This window comes from Equus asinus, chromosome 25 (assembly GCF_041296235.1).
Source record: "Equus asinus isolate D_3611 breed Donkey chromosome 25, EquAss-T2T_v2, whole genome shotgun sequence".
NCBI lineage: Eukaryota > Metazoa > Chordata > Mammalia > Perissodactyla > Equidae > Equus > Equus asinus.
The window spans coordinates 33840759-33868704 of NC_091814.1; the positions used below are offsets into that span (position 1 = coordinate 33840759).

Here is a 27946-nt window from a genome sequence, read left to right on the forward strand (position 1 = left end):
ATTACAAACAAGAATAAAGCAAGTAGCTGTCAGTATTGGGCATCTAGTCCGTGCTACATACTTTATATCTGTGCTCACGTTTAATCCTCACAAGAACTCTATGTTGTAGGTTGTGTTATCTCCAATTTACCAACGAGGGAACTGAGATCCAGTGATCTCAAGTAATGTACCTTAAAGTTGCACAGCTGGTAAATGACAAATTTGGGACGCCACACACTTTGGAGTGACCCCAACCTCTGTTCTCTTTCCATGTACAACCCTCTGCCTCTACACCCATCTCTCTAAGTAATACATGTCCCATTTAGAAAGAGCTACCTTCCACAGTGTTTACCATGGCAAGGCCATGGAGAGGGCAGGAATCGAGGGCACTGACCAAGGGCCGCCTGACTGGAGGGCAGGGGTGTTTCCACACCCTGAGTGCTCTCAGCCTCTGGGACTGTGGCCCTGACTCTGCATTTCTCCATCCCACCAAGACCATCACCCCATTCTTTATGACCTCTAACGGGGTCTTAAGATGCTACTCACCATATCCACTGTGAGGTCTCAGAGAGGGCACAGACCCAGAGCTTTTGCACCAATACATGAAAATATATAGTTTTTAAATATATGAGCTCATACCGTACCATGCTTACTGTTTTATAACCTTATTTTTTTCACTCAAGAATATATTGTGAACATATGTCCATGGCAATCAACAGACGTACATGATCGTCATGAATCTTATACTTACATAGTACTCCATTTTATAGACTTAGTATAATTCGTTTGATCAATTCCTATTGTTAAAACTTTGTTGTTTTTAATTTCTGTCATAATAAACCATATTTGATAAGTGTCCTTTTCTATATCTCTGCTCTCTTGTCTCTATCATTGTCTTAGGAAAACTTCTTAGAAGTGTAATCTTTACTTGATTTTTGGCACAGAGACATTCTTCCATCTAGAAAAATTGTACCAATTTATGCTCTGTCCTCCGACAGCAGTGGTATCAAAGTCTTTTAAGAATAATTTCAAATTAGTTTCTATTAAATATTAAATACATGAAAATAATATTTCTAACACATGAAGGACATAAAGACTAATAAAACACCTGTGAATCAACCACCTGAGTTAGGAGCCAGAACATCACAGTCTCCCAGAAGGCCCTGCCCTCCGACCCCACCTCTGCCCTCTGACCCCACCTCTGCCCTCCTCAGAAGAACCATTCACCTTCCTGAGTTGAGTCTCTATCGGGTTTTACTTTTCTTTTACCACGTGTACCAGCATCCATTAACAATACCTGACTTCGTTTTGCATGCTTTTCCTTTATATAAATAAAATTGCACTTCATGGATGTATTCTTTTGCGACTTGCTTTCAAAAAAATGTTTGTTAGTGAAGTACATCATACATAAAAAAAGTGGATGAATCATTAAGTGTTCTGCTTGACGAATTTTCTCATCATGAACACACCCCTGTATCAAGACACAGAGCACCGTTAGCACCCCAGAAGGCTTCATCGGCCCCCTCCCAATTACTATGTCCCTCCAAAGGGAACCAATATTCTGACTTCAAATATCATAAAATTTGTACAAATGAAATCAGAGTGACTGACTTGAGACACTCAATTTATGTTCATGCGTGTAGCTGTAACCACTCATTGTTACCACTGTGTAGCGTTCTATTATGTGACCATATTACACTTTATATATCTTTTTATCTATTGATGGATATTTGGGTTTCTTTCAGTGTTTGCTATTACAAACAGGGATGTTATAAGCATTCTCGCATGCCCAACCTTCTTATGCCCAAATGCAAATGTTTCTTTAGGAGAAACTGGGAATGGAATGTCAGAGTCATAGAATATAATTATTGTTAGCTTTCCTAGGTAACGTCAAATGTGAACTCACCATTTACCGCTAGAAATAAAAATATTTGCCAATCTAATAGGTAAAAATTTAAATCTCATTGTTTAATTTTGCATTTATTTCCTTACATTTATTTCATTGTTTTATTTTATTTATCTTTTCAATATTTAGTATGTGTATTAACTTTTTTTATTGAGTTAATGATAGGTTACAATCTTGTGAAATTTCAGTTGTACATTACTGTCAGTCAGTTGTGTTGTAGGTGCACCCCTTTACCCTTTGTGCCCACCCCCCCACCCCACATTTCCCCTGGTAACCACTAATCTGTTCTCTTTGTCCACATGTTTAAATACCTCATATGAGTGGAGTCATACAGAGATTGTCCTTCTCTCTCTGGCTTATTTCACTTAACATAATTCCCTCAAAGTACATCCACGTTGTTGCAAATGGGACGATTTTGTTCTTTTTTATGGCTGAGTAGTATTCCATTCTATATATATACCACAATTTCTTTATCCAATCATCTGTTGATGGGCACCTAGGTTGCTTCCACGTCTTGGCTATTGTAAATAATGCTGCAATGAACATAGAGGTGCATGGGACTTTTGGAATTGCTGATTTCAGGCTCTTTGGATAGATACCCAGTAGTGGGATAGCTGGATCATATGGTAGTTCTATTTTTAATTTTTTGAGGAATCTCCATACTGTTTTCCATAGTGGCTGCACTAGTTTGCATTCCCACCAGCAGTGTATGAGGGTTCCTTTTTCTCCGCAACCTCTCCAACATTTGTTGCTATTAGTTTTAGATATTTTTGTCATTCTAACGGGTGTAAGGTGATATCTTAGTGTAGTTTTGATTTGCATTTCCCTGATGCACAGCGATGATGAACATCTTTTCATGTGCCTATTGGCCATTTGAATATCTTCTTTGGAGAAATGTCTGTTCGTGTCTCCTGCCCATTTTTTGATTGGGTTGTTTGATTTTTTGTTGTTGAGTTGTGTGAGTTCTTTATATATTATGGATATTAAGCCTTTGTCAGATATATGACTTGCAAATATTTTTTCCCAGTTAGTGGGTTGTTTTTTTTTTTTCAGTCCTGTTTCCTTTGCCTTGAAGAAGCTCTTTAGTCTGATGAAGTCCCATTTGTTTATTCTTTCTATTGTTTCCCTCATCTGAGAAGACATCTCTTCCAAAAAGATGCTTTTAATACTGGTGTCAAAGAGTGTACTGCCTACATTTTCTTTTAGAAGCCTTATGGTTTCAGGTCTCAGCTTTAGGTCTTTGATGCATTTTGAGTTTATTTTGGTGACTGGTGCAAAAGAATGGTCAATTTTCATGCTTTTACATGTGGCTTTCCAGTTTTCCCAGCACCACTTGTTGAAAAGACTTTCTTTTCTCCATTATATGCCCTCAGCTCCTTTGTCGAAGATCAGCTGTCCATAGATGTGTGGTTTTATTTCTTGGCTTTCAATTCTGTTCCATTGATCTGTGCACCTGTTTTTGTACCAGTACCATGCTGTTTTGATTACTGTAGCTTTGTAGTATGTTTTGAAGTCAGGGATTGTGATGCCTCCAGCTGTGTTCTTTTTTCTCAGGATTGCTTTAGCAATTCGGGGTCTTTTGTTGCCCCATATGAATTTTAGGATGCTTTGTTCTATTTCTGTAAAGAATGTTATTGGGATTCTGATTGGGATGGAATTGACTCTGTAGATTGCTTTAGGTAGAATGGACATTTTAACTGTGTTTATTCTTTTAATCATGTACACGGAATGTCTTTCCACCTCTTTATGTCATCATTCATTTCTTTCAGAAAAGCCTTGTAATTTTCATTGTATAAGTCTTTCACTTCCTTAGTAATTCACCCTGAGGTATTTTATTCTTTTTGTTGCGATTGTGTATGGTATTGTGTTCTTGAGTTCTTTTTCTGTTAGTTTGTTATTAGAGTATAGAAATGCTACTGATTTATGTAAATTGATTTTATACCCTGCAACTTTGCTGTAGTTGTTGATTACTTCTAAAAGTTTTCCAATGGATTCTTTGGGGTTTTCTATATATAAGATCATGTCGTCTGCAAACAGCAAGAGTTTCACTTCTTCCCTCCCTACTTAGATTCCTTTTTCTTGCCTAATTGCTCTGGCCAGGACCTCCAGTACTATGTTAAATAAGAGTGGTGATAGAGGGCATCCTTGTCTTGTTCCTGTTTTCAGGGGGATGGCGCTCACCTTTTGCCCATTGAGTATGATGTCGGCTGTGGGTTTGTCATATATGGCCTTTATTATGTTGAGGTAGTTCCCTTCTATCCCCATTTTGTTCAGAGTTTTTATCATAAACGGCTGTCGGATCTTGTCAAATGCTTTCTCTGCACCTATTGAGATGATTGTGTGGTTTTTATTCCTTAGTTTGTTGATCTGGTGTATCACGTTGATTGATTTGCAGATGTTGAACCATCCCTGTGTCCCTGGTATGAATCCCACCTGATCATGATGCATGATCCTTTTGATGAATTGCTGAATTCTGGTTGCCAAAATTTCGTTGAGAATTTTTGCATCTATGTTCATCAGTGATATTGGCCTGTAGTTCTCCTTTTTCATGCTATCCTTGTCAGGCTTTGGTATCAGCGTGATGTTGGCCTCATAGAATGTGTTAGGAGGTGTTCCATCCCCCCTAACTTTTTGGAATAGCTTGAAAAGAATAGGTATTAAATCCTCTCTGAAAGTTTGGTAGAATTCCTCAGGAAAGCCATCTGGTCCTGGGGTTTTATTCTTTGGGGTGCTTTTGATTGCTGTTTCAATCTCTTTCCTTGTGATTGGTCTGCTCAAATTGTCTGCTACTTCTTGAGTGAGCTTTGGGAGATTTTAGGAGTCCAAGAATTTATCCATTTCCTCTAGGTTATCCATTTTGCTGGCATATAGTTTTTCATAGTATTCTCTTATAATCCATTGTATTTCTGCGGAGTCTGTTGCTATTTCTCCTCTTTCATTTCTGATTTTGTTTATTTGTGCTTTCTCTCTTTTTTTCTTTGTAAGTCTGGCTAGCGGTTTGTCAATTTTATTTATCTTCTCAAAGAGCCAGCTCTTTGTTTCATTGATCCTTTCTACTGCCTTTTTTGTTTCAATAGCATTTATTTGTGCTCTGATTTTTATTATTTCTCTCCTTCTGCCGACTTTGGGCTTTGTTTGTTCTTCTTTCTCTAATTCAGTTAGGTGTAGTTTAAGGTTGCTTATTTGGGATTTTTCTTGTTTGTTAAGATGTGCCTGTATTGTGATGAATTTTCCTTTTAATACAGCTTTTGCTATATCCCATATGAGTTGGTATGGCATGCTATCATTTTCATTTGTCTCCAGGTATTTTTTGATTTCATCTTTAATTTATTCAATGATCCATTGCTTATTCAATAGCATATTGTTTAATCTCCACATCCTTGTGCCTTTCTCAGCTTTTTTCTTGTAATTAATTTCTAGCTTTATAGCATTATGATCGGAGAAGATGCTTCTTATCATTTCAATTTTTTTTTAATTTGTAGAGGCTTGCCTTCTTTCCCAACATATGGTCTATCCCTGAGAATGTTCCATGTGCGCTTGAGAAGAACGTGTAGTCTGCTGTTTTTGGATGAAGTGTTCTATATATGTCTATTAAGTCCAACTGTTTTAGCTTTTCATTTGGCTTCACTGTTTCTTTGTTGATTTTCTGTCTGGATGATCTGTCAATTGACGTGAGTGGGGTGTTGAGGTCCCCTACTATTATTGTGTTATTTTTAATATCTTCTTTTAGGTTTGTTAATAGTTGCTTTATGAACTTTGGTGCTCCTGTGTTGGGTGCATAGATATTTGTAAGCGTTATTTCTTCTTGATGAAGTGTCCCTTTGATCATTATATATTGACCCTCTATGTCTCTCTTTACTTGCCTTATCTTGAAGTCTGTTTTGTCTAAGTACTGAAACACCTTCTTTCTTTTGATGGCTATTAGCTTGGAGTATTGTCTTCCACCCCGTCACTCTGAGCCTGTGTTTGTCCTTGGAGCTGAGGTGTGTTTCCTGGAGGCAACAAATTGTTGGATCTTGTTCTTTAATCCATTTTGCCACTCTGTGTCTTTTTATTGGAGAGTTCAATCCGTTTACATTGAGGGTGAGTATTGATGCATGCGGGCTTAACGCTGTCATTCTGTTGCTCATTTTCCGGTTTTCCTGTGTTTCCTTTGTTTCTCGTCCTGTGTGTTTTAGCCTACCCATTGACTTCTGCAATTTCTTATGCTGGGTTTCTTAGATTTTTCCTTATTTATGTTTTGTGTCTCTGTTCTGTTTTTTAGTTTAGTGGCTACCCTGAAGTTTGTATTCAGAATATCGTGTATAACATAGTCCATTTTCTGGTGGTCTCTTACTTACTTAGCCTAGACTATTTCAGTCCCTTTCCTCCTCCCCTCCTAAATTACTATTTTCATCTCTTATTCCAACTTGTGTTGTGAGTTTGTAGTTAGAGTGATAAGATTGTCTTTGCTTTGGTGATTTACTTCCCTTTATCCTAATGCTATAGTTGAATATTTGCTATCCTATTCCAATTCTATCTATCTGTCTCCCTCCTCTGTGTTTTGTGACCCCTTTCTCCCTTTTTTTCTTATTTCAGGTATGACAGCCTTCTTGAGGATTTCTTGTAGTGGAGGTCTTGTGACTATGAAATCCCTTAGCTTTTGTTTGTCTGGAAAAGATTCAATTTCTCCCTCATATCTGAAGGATATTTTTGCTGGATAGAGTATTCTTGGCTGAAGATTTTTATCCTTTAAAATTTTTAATATGTCAGTCCAATCTCTCCTAGCTTGTAAGGTTTCTGTAGAGAAAACTGCTGAAAGTCTGATAGGGGTTCCTTGGTAGGTTATTTTCTTCTGCCTTGCTGCCCTGAGTATTCTTTCTTTGTCATTCATTTTTTGCCATTTTTGCTACTATATGCCTTGCAGTAGGTCTTTTTACATTGACAAATCTAGGAGATCTGAAAGCTTCCTCCACACACATTCGTCTCTCCCTAGATTTGGGAAGTTCTCTTCCATTATTTCTTGAGCACACTTTCTGCTCCATTTTCCTTTTCCATGCCCTCACGAATTCTGATTATTCTTTTTTTTTTTTCTTTTTATTTTTTTTAAAGATTTTATTTTTTCCTTTTTCTCCCCAAAGCCCCCCAGTACATAGTTGTGTATTCCTCGTTGTGGGTTCTTCTAGTTGTGGCATGTGGGACGCTGCCTCAGCGTGGTCTGATGAGCAGTGCCATGTCCGCGCCCAGGATTCGAACTAACGAAACACTGGGCCACCTGCAGTGGAGCGCGCGAACTTAACCACTCGGCCACGGGGCCAGCCCCGAATTCTGATTATTCTTAAGTTGCATTTTCTCATTGAGTCAGCTATTTCTCAGAGATTTTCTTCAGTTTTTTTAATTCTCAGTTCTCTTTCTTCCTCTGTCTGGAGCCATTCAGCCTGTTTGTATTCGATTATGCTAATTTGCTCCTCTATGGTGTCTACACGGGCATTCAGGGAATCCATATTCTGTTTTATCTGATCCATTGTATTTTTCATCTCTAGTATTTCTGATTGATTCTTCTTTATAGTTTCAATCTCTTTTGTGAAGTAACTCCAGAACTCGTTTAGTTGTTTCTCCATATTTCCCTTTACCTCATTGAGTATTTTGATGATAGCTATTTTGAACTCATCTTCACTTAGTTTACCTATTTCTAAGTCCTCAGGACATATTTCTGTATTTTTACTGTTTTCCTTTTGGACTGGAGCTTTTATAAATTGCTGGAGGGTCAAGGGGCGGTTTTTGTGCATAATGCTATTATTTGGTTGCAGTTACAACCTGTCGCCACTAAATGGGGATCAAGAGCCGCACGTTCTGAGCCCTCTGCCTTCAGCTGTGATGGCTGCGTGCAGTGCAGGTTGGGGAAGGAGGGGTGCTTTCTCTTGCACTCTGACCTGGATGCAGGTCAGCTCTTGCTCTCTCGTCTCCCGGGGCCCTGGCTTTCTGGGGTTCCCCCATGCAAAAGCTTTCCCCCGTTAGAGGGTTTCCACTGCATGGGTCTGTGGGAGTGCTGGACGATCCCTGCAGATGTGCGGCCCCTCCCCCTACTCCTTCCTTCACCTGTGGCAGCCATCCCAGTCTCTAGGGGAGGGAACAAAGTTCTCTCTTACCCCGTTCCAGCTCCTCCGAGGGGGGCTCCAGCCTCCACCCTCCATCGTTTGGCTGCTGTGGGTCACCGACAATTTCTGTTACTAGGATTTTTTTTTAGTTGGAAAGCAGTTGCCCTTTTTGGTTGTAATTTGGAGAGGAGAGAGTCCTGCGTGAGCTCATGCCACCATGTTGCTGACGTCACTCCCTCATTCTTTTATTTTTTTAAAGATGTTCATTGGCCATTGTATTTTTCCTTAGTGCATTCTCTGTATCTTCAACTCATTTTTCTCTTGGGTTGCTAGTATTTTTCTTAGTGATTTTAAAAGGCTTTTATATATTAAGGACAATACTTGTTAAGTCTGTTATGAATGTTGCAAATATATTCTCTACAATTTGTTTTATTTCAATTGAGATATAATTGGCATACATTATATTAATTTTAAGTGTACAACCTAATGATTCAATATTTGTATATATTGTGAAATGATCACCACAATAAATCTAGTTAACATCCATTGCCACACATAGTTGCACACTTTTTTTTCTTGTGATGAGAACTTTTAAGATCTACTCTCTTAGCAACTTTCAAATACACAGTACAGTATTATTAACTCTGGCCACCATTCTGTACATTACATCCCCAGGACTCATTTATTTTATAACTGGAAGTTTGTACCTTTTGACCCTCTTCATTCGTTTTGCATTCCCTCCCGCCCCCTGCCCCCTCCCCCCCCCCCCCCCACTTTTGGCTACCACCAATCTGTTCTCTGTACCTATGAGTTTGGTGTTTTTAGATTCCACATATAAGTGAGATCATACATTATTTGTCTTCCTATCTGACATTTCTCTTAGCATAATGCTCAGCATAATGTCTTTTTGTCTTACAGTTTGGTCGATGGTGCTTTTTGTCATTTAGAAGTTTGAAATTTTTGTGCAGAGCCACCATTCTTTTTCTTTGCAGATTCTGCCCTTTCTGCTGTTGGACCCATGCTTAAACATACTTTTCCATTCCAGGATGACCTGTTTGTTAAGGTGATTTTATTTTTCACAGATGTGGTGCATCTGGATAGTTTTCCGAAATTGCTGACCAGAGGTAGCAATGACTGGGTCAAGGCATGACCCAGATGATCCCTCTGCAGATTTTAGAAGCAAAAGTGATGACAAAGTTTCCATTATCCGGAGACTTGTCTTCAAAATACAGAGAATGAAAAGTGAATGGAGCTGTGCTAAGGCCAATTCGCTTCTTATGCGAGGAGTGGAAGTAATGGCTGTTTCTCCCCAGAAGCCAGCAAATAGGTTGGGCTTATAACAGCAGGGAAATTTCTCCAAAGTGAGATCACCTGAGGGAACAAAACTGCCTGCCAACAACCACCAAACGAACTCTCCATCAATCGCCTGGCATGGGCTCCCCTCCCTCAGGGGTTGTTGATTGCTCCGGCTTTTACCATCCTCAAGCCCTGTTCCAAGGAGCTTTTGTGGTTTCAATCAATGTGCTTCTGGGAATAAGTGCCCTTATTATTCCTGGTTCACATTATTTGCTGTGCTCTTATACCACGGTGACATAACACCCTTTCTGTGGCTGTACAATCACAGTCCTTTCAGGAATCTCTAAGAGCTTTCTAAGTAGGACCCACAACCACACAACACAGGCAGAAACTGAAGCCCAGGGGCAGGGATGACGAAGCTTCGCCTTGGTCACAAAGGAGCCAAACCCAGGTCTGACTCCTACTTGGAGGTTGCAGGGTCTGGGCTATGCTGCTGGCTTAGGAAGCCCATGGCCACAGCGGTGGCTGAAGTGTTGTTAGGCTGCCCGAGTGCTGGGCAGGGAGAGCTGGGCCCTTTACAGTACTGCTACGGTCACCTAAGCAGTTGAGCTATTGAATTGAGGACTGAGAACTAGAAATGCCCAGTACTGGTTGGGCAATAGCCCTGAGTTTACAATCAGTTCTCAATGACTATGCTCCTAGGACCCAAAACTGTATTAGGGCTCAGTCATTCGCAGCTGAATTCTGCATTCAGTTATTAAACTTGATTGATTGCCTACTATGTGCCAGGCACCATACTGGACACCAGGAATACAAAGATGAACTCCATTTGCCACTTTGGATGTTCACAGCCTAGAGAGAAGAGGAAACAGATATGCAAGCAGAGGGTTATGAGAAGCTGAGTGCTTTAACCGACGGTAGACCAGAAGGCTAGGGTAGCAACCAGCTCTGTGGGGCTTTCGGGGAAAGCTTCTTGGAGAGGAGGACTTTACATCTGGGTAAATCTTCAGAATTGGACTGAGCTTGCCAGGCAGAACTATGGGGAGAAGAGCATGGCATGCCAAAGGCCAAGTGCATACAAACGCCTGGAGGTGCGAGAGGCACTGGGGTTCAGGGAACAATGAGAATGTGAGCAGGTCTGAAGCGGCCACGGTTATCCAACTGTTCTTTCACTCTTCTATTTTTATAGCCAAAACTCTGTTTTTATTCTCAATATCTTTTTATTCTCAGTAACTTACTTTGGATTTTTTAAAAAGACTGAACATTGTTTTCTTTTTTGTCTTTGCATTATTGTTTTAACCCCCACTTCTCCTCAGGGCATTGTGGATGCCTCTGACCAAGGAAAGATCACATATCGAGGAGCGCCCCGAGGGAAAACACAAAGATGATTATTTCACTGCTTTATAAGGACAGCAGGGAAGCTCAGGGAACCTTGTGCAGGAACTCAGCTGGGCTGTCTTCTTTTACCATCTGTATAGCAACAAACATGGTCTTGGAGGACTCCGAGGTGACCTGTCACAGGTCCAGCACCCAGAGGGTGGTCCTGTGGTCCAAACCTTATGGAGTAGGTGTAGGTGAAAGCACATGGGGATGGGGATGCGAGGGGAAGACGCGAGCTGGCCAGCAATCTAATAGATGATCCGTGTAGGAGTGAAAGCATCAGAATTGAGCTCTGTGAGTGTGATTTGCAGCTGGCTCTGGAGTCAGGCTGGATTGGAGTGGTCAGACTGAAGGGCACCTCTGGCTTCCTTGGTTTGCCTATCTCGACCTTGGTGTCTTTCATTGCCCACTCCACCTCCCACAGGGTCTCCCGGGCAGCACTTTACATACCTCCTCCGTCAGTGAGAATAATAATGTGGTGTACATTTTAAGCCTCACCTCAGTGTGATTCTGGCACTTCAGCTAGGCCTTGGCACCACTGACAAATACTGATCACCCTGACACGTGACAACCTCCCACCAAATCTTCCTGGGAGCAGGGACTTGAACTGCTGCCTTGCTTTTCGTATAACATACACTCGATCAGTCCATGAAGAAGGAGGTCAGGAGAGAGAAAGGGAAGGAGGGAGGAAGGATGGACAGGGAAGAACCTGGCTGGAAACAGTGAAACCCAAATCACCCAAAGCCACAACCTACTCTAAATTCTGACCAAAAGAAGGACGTTGCTGGAGGAGAGTGATGACGGCTCTAAGGAAAGAAAAGGATGAAGCATCTTTTTTTTTAGCTTTCTTGCAAGCTCTAGGCACTGGTCCACTCTCTCCTGCCTCAGACCTCAGATCAGAGCCTGAGCTGCATGCCAGGCCCCCACTGGGCTCTGTAATACCGGTGGGCTGTGCTCCCGCCTCTGCACTGCTCAGAGCTCAGAAATAGTCAAAAGCTTGCTCACAGCTCTTGCGTTCGAGGAGAACACTGGTTCAGCAGGCAGACCAGTCAGGACTGCTCCACACAGGGATGTGAACTAGGGCTGGAGGCCAGAGAATAGTCAGAGGTTGATGACGGGTGGGAAAGCAGAGGGAGCTGTTTGTTCTCATCAGCAGGACATGGTACCCTTAGCCATCTCATGTCCGCCTTTATGCTGACCCCGAGGGCCAGGCAGCCTGACTGATTCACACAAGATTGAATATGACACAGGCTGTGGAGGAATCCTGACTGTTGTGCCTGGCTGGAGAATCAGAACGTGGAGGGTGGACAGGTTTTTCAGTGATGGAGAGAAGAGTACTCAGATGGAGAGAAAATATGAACAAAGCCATGATGGTGGGACTGAATGAACTGAGCTCATGGGGTGCCGAGGCAGCTGGTTTTACCGCAGACTGGAACACACATGGAAGTGTTGGGGGAGGTGAGGCCTGGCTGCTAGGCTCATTGTGGAGGGTCTTAAATGACAGATTGAAGAATTCTGGCCATAGCAGGACCCCAAGGGGAATCTAAGTTTTGGACCAGACTAGCGAATTGGGAAGCCATGGCAGATAAGGATTGCTCGGAGGAGACAGAGACCAGCAGGAAGGAAAACAGGAAGCAAAAGCGACGTTCCAGGAAGATGTGATGAGCCCGAGAACTAGGGTGACAGCAGTGGGAACAGAAGGAAGGATACACTGTGGACAGCCCCCAGTCCTCAGAAGTAGGATAGCTCCTCTCCCTGCCTAGACACATATCTCATATAAACACACGAGGACACACACTTAGGGGGTGAGAGAAAACCTAACCTCTTCACCATCCCCCTCTTCTCAGTTGTCAGGCCTGCCCCCTGCTACTTCTCCCGTTCTCGCCATCCCATTCTGGCCAATGGCCAGAGGCACTTGCTCTAAGGACAGAAAGAGTCATGTGGTGGTTATTTATATCGCAGCTGCACTGCCTGAGCCCTCTGTCTGGAGGGTGTGTGTTTGGTGGGGAGTAGGGCCACACTCCACCTCCCATGCAGAGCCCTCAGCTGGGAGTCTGCAGCCTGCATGAGACCCTGCTGATGGAATGGGACCAAGAGGTCAGAGAGTCCATCCTCTGCCTCCAGAGAGGCTGTTGGCAAACCCATCTCTGTGGTTGCACAGAACAGCTAACACAGTCCAAATGACTCCTTCCCTCAGGATTTAATTATTTCTGCAGTTCATTAAGTTCTTCCTTTTACCCCACCTACACTTCTTACTGTAATTTTAAGTCTCCTTGCTTCATGTTCTGTGTTTGGGGAAGATGGCAAATCTCCAAAACCTTGTCAGTAGGGAAATAATTCTGATCAGTCAGGTAGAAAATGTCCATTGAATCATAGGGCTTATGTCCAATAGATCTGATGGCAAGAACTAACTTGGGATAATAGCCCATTTATTTTGCAGTTACTAAATAACTCAGAAAGAATGACCGAGAAGCCTCATCGTGCTGGTGACACTTCCCGGTTTTTCCTCTGCACCAGGGCTCAAGGCTTGTGCTGACAAGGAAGCCTGATGCCTGTATATGCCTCCTCTCAGGAGAAAAAATTCCTCTTGAGTCTAAGAAATTGTAGACCCTTTAGGTCCTCAAATGACTGGAACATCATCTTCCTTTAAGGCAGAGATGACCTGAAACATCACTGGTTTATAAGGCTGTGGCTGCTTTCTCCGCTGTTCTCTGGGCCACCTGGCCATGCTGGCCTCTTCAACACAGAGGCAGAAAGCAACCACCACTGAGTAGACCCCTGCCAAGCAGCAGGCTTTGTGCATGGATTATTACATTTAATTTTCACAACTCTTTAACAGGGCAGTTATTAGCCCCATTTCTCACATAAAGAAGCCAAGGCTCACAGAGATGTTATGAGAGGAAACTGAGACTCAGAGAATAGCCAGGGGGCTGATGTGGGGTGTGGGACAACAGAGGGAGCTGTTTGTTCCATTAACAGGACATAGTCACTTTAGCCACCATTTGTCCACATTTACCGCAACTCTGAGGGTCAGGCAGTGAACCGCACACAAGGTTAGATACTGGGCGCGGAGGGATACAAATGATCAAGCCTGGTTGGAGGCATCAAGGGGAGGGTCTTTCTGCTGGGTCCGGAAGGACAGATGGGTTTTTCAATGTGGTATAGTTGGGGGTCGGGGAGACTGCCTTCTGATTCGAGCAATTTCTCTATGACCAAGGTTTTGGGAAGTTTTCCATTTCCCTCAAACAGAGAGAATTGAAGCAGGAGGTTAAGATTACCGTTAAGGGTTTAGGTCGGATACAAGAAAAAAACTTAGCGAACTGTGAAGATGGTTAGATACCAAAGGAGCACATGCTCAGGCTGAGGCAGCTTGTCTGAAAGGCCACACAGGAAACAGCAGTGATTGTGACCTGGATAGGCCTGTCCAAACACATTCCTTTCGCCTTTCACTGGAGAAAATGATCACGGCCAAGGTGGGTTTCTCACAGCCTTCCCTCCCATGGTCTGTGCAGAAACAAGGAGTGGTGCAGCTGTGAACCCAAGGAGCTTGTCCATCATTGTATTCCCAGTTCCTGGCACCCTGTATCTGTTCAATAAACAATTGGTCAACAAATAATAGGTCACCTGTTTTCAAAATTGTTTGTGTCCCGGGTGGTTGTGCCTTTGGCATAGATCCAGGAAATCTGAGTTCACAAACTCTTGCTCAGACAAATGTCGCTGACTGAGCCACAGTGCCCTGTGACGTCAGCTGAGTTACCGTCAGTACTCAGGATGAAGGGAAGGCGCTTTCCATCAGCTGCTCCTGGTCAGCCATTTGGGGGAGGAGGCCACGGGAGGAAGCGCTTAGGGCAGACTCCTGGGCCCTCTCCTATGTCAAGGGCCCTCAAGGAGAGATTCCAAATGTGCTCACTCCCTGTGAGAGACAATTCTCGCGAGCACTAATATGCTTTTGAGTGTCCCGGGGGACACTGTAACCGCTAAGTAGGATAGATCTGATGTTGTTTAAGTGATTCCATGATTACAGTCATTTCTCCCTAATACCTTGACACCTTGAAGTGTGACATTGAGGGGTTTGTGTCATCCAACAGCCTGGCCAGAAGCAGCAATAGTTTCTGCAACATGAGACAATATTGAATTCTTTTTGAGCGTAAACTCCTATCTCCTCAAGGCTAAATATTGACTTTACACTTCAGGGGTGTATCTTTTTTCCAAATGCAGTTTTGTTCCTCTCTGGCTTTCAAGTAGTAGGTACCCAATTGCTTCTGATGATGTGGAGAAGAGGCTCCCTGAGAAGAAAGGGACCCTTGCAATTCCAAGCGCTGCAAAAGAAGATGCCAAAGGACGGCCAATTTTCTAATTACCCAGGAGCCTGTCCTGACTGCTCCACACAAGAGATACTATTAGAATTTCAGAAATGGCATCTTTTCTGTTCTGTCAACAGCTTTGATAAAGCCCTCTCCACATTCTCTAAAAATAGAGGTCTTTTTCTGTCAAATGAGACCACAAGTAGCTTGAGGGCTCTCCCTGTCAGTTTCCTTTCACGTTCCCCACCCCTGCTCAGCTCAGGGCCTGGCTTGGGGGCAGGCTCACAGCACAAAAGGCCCACTCCACTGCTTGCATTTCTGCAGTAGGCTTTTCATCTACTTCTGTCTGTGGAGGGGACTTCAGAGCTGACCCTCCTACTCACACGATGTCAGCCTTTGCTGGTAGGTGAGGTGGGGAAGGGAAAGCAAGGTGGGGACACAGTGTTAACAATTCACCGTCACTCTGTTCATCTCCTCAGGGTGAGATGACACACAAATGCCTCATTAGCTTCACTGTTTCCAGTCCGGGGAGGGAACAGCCTATTTTCACTTTCCAGGTTCTTGGGAAACAGAACTGACCATTGACAACTCCTCATAATTCCTCAGTCTAATTCAGCTCTATTTTATTTGTCCTAGTCCTCTATTTTAAACATTTTTGATTCACAGCCACAAATAATCACCAAAATTCACAAGCGAAATCTCCCCAGAAAACCAAAAGTGAAGTAGAGACTATTTCTTCTCTGCATACAATCTGATTTTCCTTAACTCACTCTGACTTTTGAGGGTATTGGGTAGATGTTTGTTTTTGTGATTGTTCTAATCAATTCGGTATTATCTCACTTTATAATTTTACTTAAAAAAATTACCTGGAAACAGCAATAGAAATATGTTTAGTCTCAGTTTGCCTGCTAGTTATCACTAGGCAGGTGCTAGACCCGTAGATGTGATCTGTAAGGAAGACAATCACCAAACTCAATTCATCAAGTTTCAATCTTTAACCAGACCTAAATAATAAACAAAGAGGACAATTACTGCCCCACAAACGTGACTGTGCGGGACAGAACTGCTCTGGGAGAGATGAGCAAGCAAGCAGGAGGATGAGGGAAAAAATACAGGCAGAAAAATGTTTTGTAACTGTAGCAGATTTGTAAACAGTAAATTTACGACATTCAGCATTCTTCATTAGAATTTGGAAAGTAATGGCTCCAGGTCTGGGTGTGTTATTTAAGGAGAAAAACAAGACTCGTTCTGTTTAAATCCCAATTATATTTAAAAATTAAACTGCTCATAGAATGGGAACTTTAGACTGGGAGATACACAGGATAATGAACTGGCCCCAGCCAAGTCAATGAAATACACAACCCTTTGTGTTAAAGGTCTTTGTGTTCTTGGGCAAGAAACGGAAAGGAAGACCATAACCTCCCGGAGTGCTGTTGGTAAGAAATCTAAGCCAGTTCACCAGACTTTTGCAGTTCTCAGTATATCCCACCATACTTTTAATGTTGGCGACTGATAAAGGCTAAATCTAAGGGTGCATTACAGAAAGAAGACAGCTGGGTGTTTGGTTGAGCAACACATTATGATTATCACCAGGAGCAAAGCAAACGCACAAACCCCAAATAACTTCCTTGTCCTCTACACACCCTCCCACGAGCAACCTTTGGTGTGTCTAAGAATTCCACTGGAGACCCCTTATTTAGAAACCTACTTAGGAGCGATCTAGGTCCTAAGGTAACAGTGAATCTCATTTCTCCACTGCTCACTCTTGCACTGTATAGGCAGTAGCCACACGAGGCTATTTAAACTTAACTGAAATAAAAGAAAATAAAGCATTCGGTCATGCTAGCCATATTTTAGATACTCGATAGCTAGATGTGGCTAGTGGCTGTACTGGATAGCACAGACTTAGAACATTTCCATCATCACGGACAGTTCTATTGGACAGCGCTGCATAGAATCTACATACCAGGTGGCAGGTCATCTTATTTTCAATATACTGCAGGCAGACATTGGCATAGAAAGATCAAGTAACCTAACCCAGGGTCCACAGCAAGTGAGTCTTATAAATAGAACTTAAACTGACATCTCTGGAACTTTGGTCTGAGGAACTTGTCTTGTTGGATTGTTCTTCTCTGAACCTTATCTTAATGTGAAACATGACTTATAGCCTCCAGTTACAAATTACCTGCCACCTTGGTTGGTTTGAGCCTGAAAGCTCATATCACAAGATTTCTTAGTTTAAGCTGGAATATAAGAGTACTTCAATTTCTAAAAAATCAATATGCTATCGCTATCACCACTGAAGGTAATCAGTAGCTTTAGAAAATATTTTCATAATTTTCTTCGTACATTTGTCTTTAAATATTTTAATTAAATAGGATTTACAGCACTATAGTAGACAGAAATTCCATTCTGTTCAGGTCAACATTAAGTTACTTTTTTATTACTCAATGTACCCAAATTGAGTATGAGGGAAGATAGCTTAAATCTGTTTAGTAGCAGAGAAAAGGTAACGTTTATTTTGAATAAATAAAATGCTAAGATTAAGAACTGATCTAAGACTGTGAAAAATACTAGGGAATAACAATAATAGTAGTAGTAATAATAGCAGACGCCTATATATCTGCTTACTACGTGCTGGGCACCTTCTAACTGCTTTACATATATTAATTCTGTATCAAGACACTTAATCTTCACACCCACCCCATGAAGCACTATTACGCTTCCTGATTTTAGGAATAAGGGAACTGTGGCATAGAGAGATGAAGTAGCTTGTTCAAGGTCACAAAGTTAGAGATAGGATTTGGACCCGGGCAGTGTGGCTCCAGAGGTTCGTTGCCACCAGATTATACTGTAAAGTCACTAAACCCTGAGAAAAATCAGTCCTGTCTTCCTAGAATCAATCAGCCAGCGCCCTTTAAAATATCCCTATTTCTCAATTCAGGAAACACGCTCACTCACAATCAGGATGTGTATCTTTCTTTTCGGCATCCTTCCTTGAGTATTTCTTTTTCTTTCTACTCATTAGTGCAGTGTTGAAATTATAAAGTTTCCCCTCAACTCAAATAACTGTTTAACAGTTGATGCCAAAAATGCAGTAGATACTATACCAAACACAAAATCAGAGCGTTTCAAAGCTGGATCTGGTGCACACACTGAAATAAAATAGCCTTCTTGGCTTCATAGCTATTTGGATTTGTTTTTATTTAATAAATTCCTTTCCAAATTTGTGCCAGGGGTCCTTTAGCACATCAAACCAAAGAGTTTATAACTACAGCTATCAAAAGCCTATCTTTTAACAACATAATATTTGGGAAGTTCTCAAAGAGAATCAGAGGAATTTGTGGCTTACAAGATTTGCTTCTTTTCTGGAGAATTCTGCTTTGAAACAGTACCAGAAACCTGAAATTGACAGTATAAAATTTCATTCTGAAAACAGCAACTTAAAAAAAAAAAAGATTTTTCCCAATTTAAGAACCTTTTTTTGGTTTTTAGTTTTTCAGTCACCTAATCACAAAACTCTAGCCTGGAGTCAAGAGATTCAGTCTAATTCAGTCATTTTATAGACAAGCAAATTAAAGTCTACAGAGATGAAGCGACTTGTCCCAGGTCACACAGCTAATTCATCAGAGTGAAAAAGGGAACCCAGGCTTTGGGATTCAGCTCTCTTTACACTTGGTAAAAGGGCAAAGGTCCTGCACACGTCCTCCACCTGCCTCTGGCAGTTCCTCCTAAGGGTTATGTTCCCAGAGGCTGTCGCGACTGCAAATCTACACTGGATACAACTGGGCCACACTTAAAGGGATGTCCTCCAGTGAACATGGAGATTCACACACGTTTTGTGACAATGCTCTGGCCGTTGGACATAGGAAGTGTTGTGCTGGGACAACAGCTCACGGAGCCAAGCCATCTTAGAGGGACCTGAGTTCAATCACTTCTCACCCCTAGAGGCCACATGACAAGAAAAAAAAAACCCATTCATTTTTTTTCCTTAAACTCCATCCTTCCTTTGAGCCAATGTCATCTTTAAAGAGAAAAAGGCAAAACACAAGTAGAGAAATTGAGAGATTTATTTAAAAAGGAAACTTTCAGGGAATATACCCTGCTCCCAGCCTAACTGCCCATGTCACCAGTACCTGCAATCCTGGGACGCCTGATGTTGAGAAATCATGAGCCCACAGCACTGAATGTCCCAGATCAAGAAAGAACAGTTAAATTGTATCCCGTATACTGAGTTAAGACAAGAAAGTATATTTTTATTATATTTTATAATGGTTTCCAACCTGCACTGAAATTGAAAAAAAGCAGTTTTCTGGCTAACCAGAAAACTTCTATTCCCTGAGCATCCCAACTAATTTGAGGTTGTGTTTATATCTTTATTGTTCTTTCTAGACAATCAAGTCTAACATTACATAACTTGCCAAGAAGAAACCAAACCAATCAAAGGAAAAGATCTGCCCTCTCAACTTAAAACATTAATCAGATATTAAATGTGAGTGATTTTTTCACTTTTAGGAACAATATAAAAAGTATATTATACACAATCACACACATATTAGACAAAACAATTAATCTCCAATCTAAGTAACTGTTAGCTGCTCTTCGGGTCAATTAAATACTAAAACAATAAATTAAGATTGCTTTAGCATAGAAGAGATAGGTAAGTAGTTGAAATAATACAGAATATTTTAATTCTGCTAGACTGCATGCTCTCATAATCCAGAAGACCGGATGCTTCCAGGAACACTTTCAGGTCCACCTCCGAGAGGACTCAGTGTCTACTACCAAGGGTAAACCCTGCACCCAACGCGTCAGAATTTCCCAGAGCCTGGCTCAGAACTAGAGGTCTGTGCCAGCTAAGCTAGCAAGTGATGTATTTTGGTAGAGAAGCAACCAAATTTACTAATTCAATGATCCCAATACGGGACTTATCTTAAAAGAAAAAGGCTCAGCAACAGAAAAAACAATAATAAAACAATAAAATGTTAAATATGAGATAAAAGTCTCGGTTTAAGAAGGGACAAGGAAAAAAATCTTTCTGGCTAGGAACCCAATTATTTCTCGGACTAAATTTAAAAAAATTTTCCACAATATTACCTTACAGAAGCCAATGAATAAATGGACTCCACATTATAACTTTCATATCTTAATCCATATGAAAAAGCACATTATTTTTGCCAATCTGATCAGTTCCTGTCAAGTCCGCAGTGCACTCCTCACGTGGCTAAAACCGTGTGTAGGCATTGCGCTGCTGCTGCTGCTGTAACGGCTGCTGGGCTTGCTGCTGCTGTAGGCGGATTTGCTGGGAATAAGGGTCTTCCAGGGATTTTACGAATATGGTAGTTCTGGGACCAGTCTTCCACACGATGCCATTGGCATCTTTCACTGAAGACTCCACCGTAATGTTGTGTGTTCCAAGGATAGCAAAGTTCAATAGAAACTGAGTACTGAAGTAATCATTATGAGGCTCAACCCTCTGCTCCATCTCGTTGGTCATATTGTCAATGGGTATCTGGAATGAAAGAACAGTTAAATAACAATAACTAACATTTACTGAGTGCTTACTGGGAGCTACGCTCTGTTCTAAGTGCTTATTTAATCCTTGCAAACAACCAAGAGGTAGGCACTATTATTATCCCTGCTTTACAGATGAGGAAACTGAGGCAGAGAGGTTAAGTAATTTCTCCAAGGTCACACAGCAAATGAGCAGTGGAGCTGGAATCTGAACCCAGGGAGGCTACCTCCAGAGCCGAGACCATTAATCATGAAGTGACACCACCTCCTCACTCTCCTTGAGCAGAATGAGCTCCCAGAGCCTTTCTCAACCCCTTCGTATGCCGGCTTTTCTCCCTGGTGAAGGAGTTCAGGACACGCCCCAGATATGCTCCTTTGGCAAACTGATTATTTTAAGCTAAAAGCACTTGAGAAACAACTGATGCAGGAAGGGCTCCCTGACCTGCCTCTTTTTACCTAAAACAGGCCATAAAACTTCCCGTGAGAAAGGGAGTCTCTCGCACCAGGAAGAGAAGAACATCCGTATCATCAGAGGCTGGGAATCGATGCTGCAATGGATCTGCACAAACCTACGAGAATAACCCTTCCCCTCCTGCAGTGTCCCTCCGCGCCCCATCACACCTCCTAGTCACTGCCCCCCCAATTTACTGCCCCAACCCAAACCTCTTTATCTTGTCATTTCATCACAGATTTCTCATTTCTGTGTCTAAAAGGTACATGAGCTTTCTGCTCTGGCCATTTCTTCGGGTCTTCATTCTCTTGTGAAGACCCTCCTATACACGTAAAATTCCATTAAAACTTGTATGCTTTTCTCCTGTTCACCTGCCCTGACGTCAGTTTGATCTTAGGCTCAGTTAGAGACGCTAAGAGAGCAGACCAAGCACTTTCCTCCCCTACACCTGATTACACGACCCTCACCACAGTTCCCACTTTCTTTAGTCTGTGAAGAGAGAAGCTGAAGAAACAGGATGCAACCACCTGTTTCAGGGAGTTTGAAATCTGACTGAAAAAGAACAAGACTGAGTAAATATAAGTTAGGTTTTCCCCCTGCCTGGTCTGGTTTTACATTACTTAAGGAATGCAGTGACTCTTCCCTCCTTTAACAAATTAACTTCCGAACTTGGACACTGTCCACTTAACAGCCAGCGCCTTGTTCACACTGGCAGTATGACACATCACAAAACACAGGTTTCTGGGCTCGTTCATTCACTGAGCCAGGCACTGTGCTTCTGTCCTCCAAAGAACAGAACACCTGCTGGTGCACCTTACAGGTACCCAGCATGAAGAATGTCAAGAGAGACATGTTTTGAGAACATATAAAGGTAACCGTAATGAACAGTTGACCAGATTGCTCTAGGCTTATGTGCATTTCTGTTGTATAATTAATTATATAAATGTGCCCTAAAGCTGTGTCACAATAAGCAGTTGTCATGAGGACAGTTTTCCAGAGACATTTATCTGTGACGTTAATGAAATGAAGTCACCAACCAACTCAAGATCTTAGAATTACTTATAGGTCCTTTTTTGTTTTTTGTTTGCACATTCAACTTTCGTAGGGTTTTATTTCCCTGAAGAATATGCCTACCAAACAAAAACTTCCTTAAAAGGACCAGCGATAGGCCTAGGGAACCTGAGCATTCTGAATGGATGATGCATTTTAAGTTGCAAACTCGCTGCACATAACGTTACAAAGCAATCATGTACTACCTGGCTCACTATGTCAGCTTCCCGACTTTAATCAACGCTTCGAGAGAGGGGAAGTCAACAAGCAAAAGACCAGTACTGCTCGGTTACAATGTTTTTCTCTTAACAGTAGAAATCTTTACATACAAGGAACAAACAGAATCATGGTTACTGTTCTTTTAAACTCAAAGTGAGGAGAGAGCTGCAGACAGGGATAAGTTAACTACATAAATTCTCACTGCGATCTATGACAAGAGAGATCACCCAAATATAATTAGCTCTACTCCAAATACAGTAAATGATTTTTTTTCCATCACTCACCAAAATATTTACTGAGTGGCTGCATAAGGCACCATGCTTTGTGTCATGGAAGTCGAACAGAGGGAGAGAAGAGAATGAAGGTTGAGCCTTATCAGAGAGTGGGGAGAGTGCCAGAGAGAGTGAAAAAAGCAATCATGGCTTAAACCAGACCTTCCCTTGGCTTTTTGGCCTAAAACCACCAAAGAGAACAAAATGCTGTCTTTTTATATCTGATACACCTTTCTTTGCTAAGGACCTCAGTTGAAGTAGGCCCCCAATAAACCTGGAGACAATCAATTTGGGCATTTGAACAACTCTGTGCATACCACTGTGTACTTGTTTCCTTGCCCCATTCACTGAGAATAAACCACTAAGGAACTGGAAAGAGATGCCTAAGGAAAGGAACATTCTACACGCGGAACACTAGGATTTCATGGGCACACATTCAGAATCTTAGCTTTGGCTAACAAAATAAGCATGATTTTGGTTAACCTACCTCAGGATTTCTCAAAGAAGCAAATTCCTAGGTTTACAACCTCCAGAAAAGACTTTACGTTATCTGACCACTGAATGTCAATGCTATATACTTTTTTCTTTTTTAAAAAGTGTTAAAATTTACTTAAATTATAGAAAAATAAGTAGATGTGTGCTTTTGGGGGGCAGGGGCATTAAGGAGACATTCCCCACTCCTGAAGTTTCCCTCCATGTGGAGAGACCTTTCACCAGATGAACAGTACTGGTCTCCAGGGGAGGAGGTGAATCCTACTGACTGGTAAGTTTCGGGTGGGAACTGGGCACGGGAAGCTAAGCACCTTCTCTCTCCCTTCTTCTCTGGCCATCAGGGTGCTCTGCCATCGGTGTTACAGGGGCAGACTCTTGTGTGTGCTGGCTGAGGGCAGGTGGGAAAATTCCATTCAGAGTGCAAGGCTAGGAAGTCCTTGCTGTCAGACATAGGTCTGCCTGCAGCTCTAATCGTGATCTCTGTCTGCCTGCAAGCTTTGTCTACCAACTGCTTCAGGCAGGGAAGAGGGAAGCACTGTTTATCAGCCCCCTCAAACTCCAACATGTACTTTTAACTTACGTCCATCTGATCCCTTGGGAAGTATAACTGCCATGTGCTTAACCGCGAAAAACTCGAAAACCTTATCAATGAGTTGATAAAATCTGCATAGCAATTCTGCCTCTTTTCTAAATTACCTTGTAGTCTTGTCCGGATTTACTCTGTAGAGTGGAAGACACATTCAGACAGACAGACTGAATTTTGCGGAAGAGTCCTGGTTTAGATCCATGCTGAACCACTCCCTCTACCTTTAGCGCCAGCTGCTGGTTATTCTGGACAGCGATGGGCTCTGCAGGGTTCCGGGGGGATGGTGACAGAGCAAGCTAGAACACCAATGTTAAAATAAATGCTAACAACTGAGAACAAGCTTGCTTCCAACAAACATGTCTTTGATAATCACTGGTTACAGGTTAACATGTTATACAACCCCCCTCCCTAACCCCAATCTAATGACCTGACTGTGCTGGGACAACCAGACAGCTGTACCCTTAAAGTCAAGGGTTCCTTTTCCTTAATGCCTCCTTTTAAATACCACTGGGTTTTTTACTCCAAACCCCAGTTCTGTTTGAGGGTAACAGAGGATTAGAGAATAGTGAAGGCACTGTTCTTTCAATTTCTGTTAGTGGGGCATTTCTTCGACAATGAACCAATTCTAGTAGGGAAATGCACTACATAAATTTTCACATCCAGCTGCTAGCTCTTTGGTCTCAGGTAATTTTAAATAGACTAAATTCAAATACAAATGAACTTAAAATTCTAAGATTACATACACAATCAAGTCACCATGGTATAAAAGCCAATTTTCACAAATGAACTAAATGACATTTTTAACCTCTCATTTGAGTAGTTTTTCTTTAAAAACATATTTAAAATCCTAAATACATTCCAATTACGGAAAGCTTAAGTCTCGCTAAATTAAAAGATGGAAGAAATTGGGTAATTTTGATAACGTTGTTGAGTCACTGAACTAATCAACCCTGGACACATCCTATCTTAGGACTTCTCATCTAGATAATCAATTTTCCTTATGATTCAGGTCATTTTGAAATGGAATGTTCTGTTATTTGCAATCAAAAGCATTTGAATGGATGCAAAAGGGCACTGAAGACATTCATTGACAGGGATAATCCAGGAAATCTCACAGAAATAGCAATTTTCCTCCTTTTCCAACAATTCCATTCTTTGAATCAAAAACAGCTTTTGAATTTTGAATGGCTTAAATATTTTAAAATACTAAAGCTATTCACTGGCCAGCTCTTCAAAACTTGTTATGCAGAGAGAAAAGTGCTTTGGAGGTAGGACTGGTGATGTTTTGGACCTGCTTCATTCTAAGACAGGTGTGAACAGGCTGATCAGACATGGACTTAGCTCAAGACCCTTGCAGGCTACTATGAGCAAAATCACTCAACTTATTCTTGGCGACAAGGGGAAAACTCCAGGCACCCAAATGCCTGCCTCACTGCATTTGGCACTGACAGGTAAGAAGGGAGAGGGTTTAACTCCCAAATCCCATCCCTTCACCAAACCACTTGATGACGGGAGGAAAAGCTTACAACTAAAGGGTCTAAGTTTTATCAAAACAGAAGGTAAGATCCTGAGGCAGAGCTATGCTCCACGTAATCCTCCAAAGATAACCGGGTTTTCCATCTCTAGTAACCTTAGTGTTCTTCCTCTATTACCTTGATGCTGGTAGACTGTAGTTTCTGGAAAAAATATCTCTGAAATGAAAGAGGAACTTTCAGCAAAGCAATGATGGCATTGCAGAGGCATGCTGTATGCTGGGGAGAGAAAAAGAAACTACATCAAATGAAAATAAACTTCCAAGTTTCATCAACAAATGGTACTTTCAGGAAGAAGTTTAAAAACTACAAGTGCTCATATGATTATTACAGAAGTACACAACAATCAGGAAATAGGCGTAACACCCAGGAATTGTGTACATTTGCCAAATCATTTGTGTCAAAGAGTACAGTTACAGATCTTTATTTTGAATATTCAATAAAAAGTAAATGACAGAAGGGAGAAAATTCACATTCCTCAAGGCCAAGCAATATGCAAAATTTGTATTTCTACAGAGCTTAGAGCTACTAGACATATTATTATACAATTACATTAGACACTAAATTACAGAGTAACTATCATATGGCAAAGTATGATAAAGAGCATGGTAAAGAAGCCAGAGCAGCAGATCAATGTTTGAGGCCTGACACCAAATCCCAAGTGGAACCTTGGCTATGAGCTGCCCTCATTTTTCCATCCCATCTCTGCTAGGTGGCTTCCTTGTCCCTACGGCCATGGGTCCTCAGAGAGTGAGCAATGGCGGAAACTTACTGGAATTCAGATTAAGGATGACTATATGGTCCTGTTCTATGGAATTCTCAAACTTTAATAGAATACCTTATTTCTAAAATCTACTTCACAAATTTAACTGTTTTTTGAAAACCCCAGCATAACTGCAGAGAAACAGAAACACTACAGTGAATCCTTCGAGTCTTAGTGAAAAGGGTCATAGAACCAGAATTTTTAAGAGTTCAAAGATATTTTATTTTTTTTAAAACCACTTTACTGAGGTATGACTGATATACAAAAAGCTGTACATATTTACTGTATACAACCTGATGAGTTTGGAGATAAGTATGCTCCTGTGAGACCATCGAAGATATTGTAAAGATCACTCAGTCCAATCTTCAATTTTGCTGATGTCACAGGTCACTGAGACAGGTGATGGAACAAACTGGGACTAGAATCTGGGTTGTCTGAACCTTATTTCAGTGATTTTGTTCTATTTCACCAATTATTTGCAAACTTAATAGGAAAAAGATATATTAAAGCTCCATCAGAATATCTATAACTTTGGGTGAGCCAGAACCATGCCGCTTGGTCTACCATCCCCTCCTCAGACTCCTCCCCTCTCAGTGGCCCCCAGAGCACCACAGGGTGAAAACCATTGCACTATACAGTACGCTGCCTGTCCTTCTAAGCTCCTGCCTCCAAGCAGGTGCACCTAGTTGCCCATGCTGTAAACATTTTTAAAAAGTTGGGCAGAAGAATCCACTCCTCATTGGTTTCAGGCTATTGAACACTTTGTGCCTCACAGACTCATAATAAAAATACCAGGTCTATTACTTGAGATAACCACACACAGACTTAAAGACATTGGTTCTACTTCTTCAGGTTTAACTGCCAAAACAGCACTATTCATCTTCCTGCAATGAGGAATCTGGGAAGCATTTGCAGGAACATCCTGCTTGTGATGGCACCTTTGATGCCACAGAGGTGTTTAAGGAGAGAACCATCTTTAATGATGGACGTACAGGACTCCAAGTGACCTCAGGCTGTTCCCTGGGCAAAAAAGCACCATTCTCCCTTTTAAAAGTGGGGGCCAGCCCTGTGGCCAAGTTTGCAAGCTCCGCTTCGGCGGCCCAGGGTTTTGCTACTTCGGATCCTGGGTGTGGACATGGCACGGCTCATCAATGTTGAGGTGGCATCCCACATGCCACAACTAGAAGGGCCCACAACTAAAAATATACAACTATGTATTGGGGGGCTTTGGGGAAAAAAAGGAAAAATAAAATCTTTAAAAAAAAAAAAGAGTAGATGGATATTTTGCACTTACCCACTGGGAAAGGGTGGACTGCCTCTGAGGCCATTAGCCCCTGGGCACATGCCCACAGGTATGCTAGTAGGTTACTATTAAAATAAGAGTCTGGAGATGTGACATCACATATCATGGCTAGAAAACCAGCAGAACTAGCACATCACCCCGACTCTCTTCACTGCCAAGTCCAATAGATACTTTTCAGCCATTATACTAATTTGACCCTTACCTTGGATTACTGCAGAAGTCTGTAACTACTCTTCCTTCCTCTAATTTTATGTCCTCCAAGCCATTACCTGCTCTGCTTCTATATAACAATAATGTACAATCTTAACTACTTCTCTCCTCCATCCATTTAAAATTCCTAAAAGGTTCTCCAGTGCCTACAGGATAAAGTCCAAATTTCATAATACTGTGTTCAAAGGCTTTTGTCATCTGGCCTCAGCCTAGCTCTCTAGTCTCATCTTTCCGGTCCCTAGCCTGTCCATTACGCTGCAGCAATAACAAACTGTCCCCAGAAGACACCCTGCTACTTCATGCCTCTGCTTCCCAACATACTGTTCTCTGCCTGAAATTCCCTACCCCTCCTTGTCTGCCTGCAAAACTCATACGCAAAGACATCTTCTCCCTGACTTGCACCCTCACTCTATTTTCCCTATCCTTTGACATGAATTACTTTCTCTTTTGTGCCACAACCTACCTTGTGCAGAGCTCTATTACTGCACATATACTGTATTGTGTTTATTTGTTTACATAATCTTTCTTATTAGAATATGGACAACTTGAGGGAAGACCTGGTGCTTTGTCATTTTTCTATTCCTAGGATCCAAGAAATACTTGCTGAACTGA

General features: G+C 41.8%; 1 protein-coding gene and 1 long non-coding RNA gene across 2 annotated transcripts in view; one reads left to right on the plus strand and one right to left on the minus strand.

Annotated features, from left to right (window-relative positions):
- The first annotated feature begins 15207 nt into the window (after positions 1–15207).
- Positions 15208–21797, plus strand: LOC123280567 (uncharacterized). Its single transcript, XR_006519527.2, has 3 exons — positions 15208–15344; positions 16319–16378; positions 20922–21797. It is a non-coding gene; the product is annotated as an uncharacterized lncRNA (long non-coding RNA).
- The window catches only part of INTS7 (integrator complex subunit 7), a 91859-nt gene continuing 82907 nt past the window's right edge, over positions 18995–27946 (minus strand). Inside the window, exons 18-20 of the mRNA XM_014834876.3 lie at positions 25179–25277; positions 23637–23822; positions 18995–20454 (exon numbers count right to left, since the gene is read on the minus strand). Of these exons, the coding sequence (XP_014690362.1) occupies positions 20167–20454; positions 23637–23822; positions 25179–25277 (573 nt within the window). The 3' untranslated portion in view covers positions 18995–20166. The remainder of the gene's footprint in view (positions 20455–23636; positions 23823–25178; positions 25278–27946) is intronic.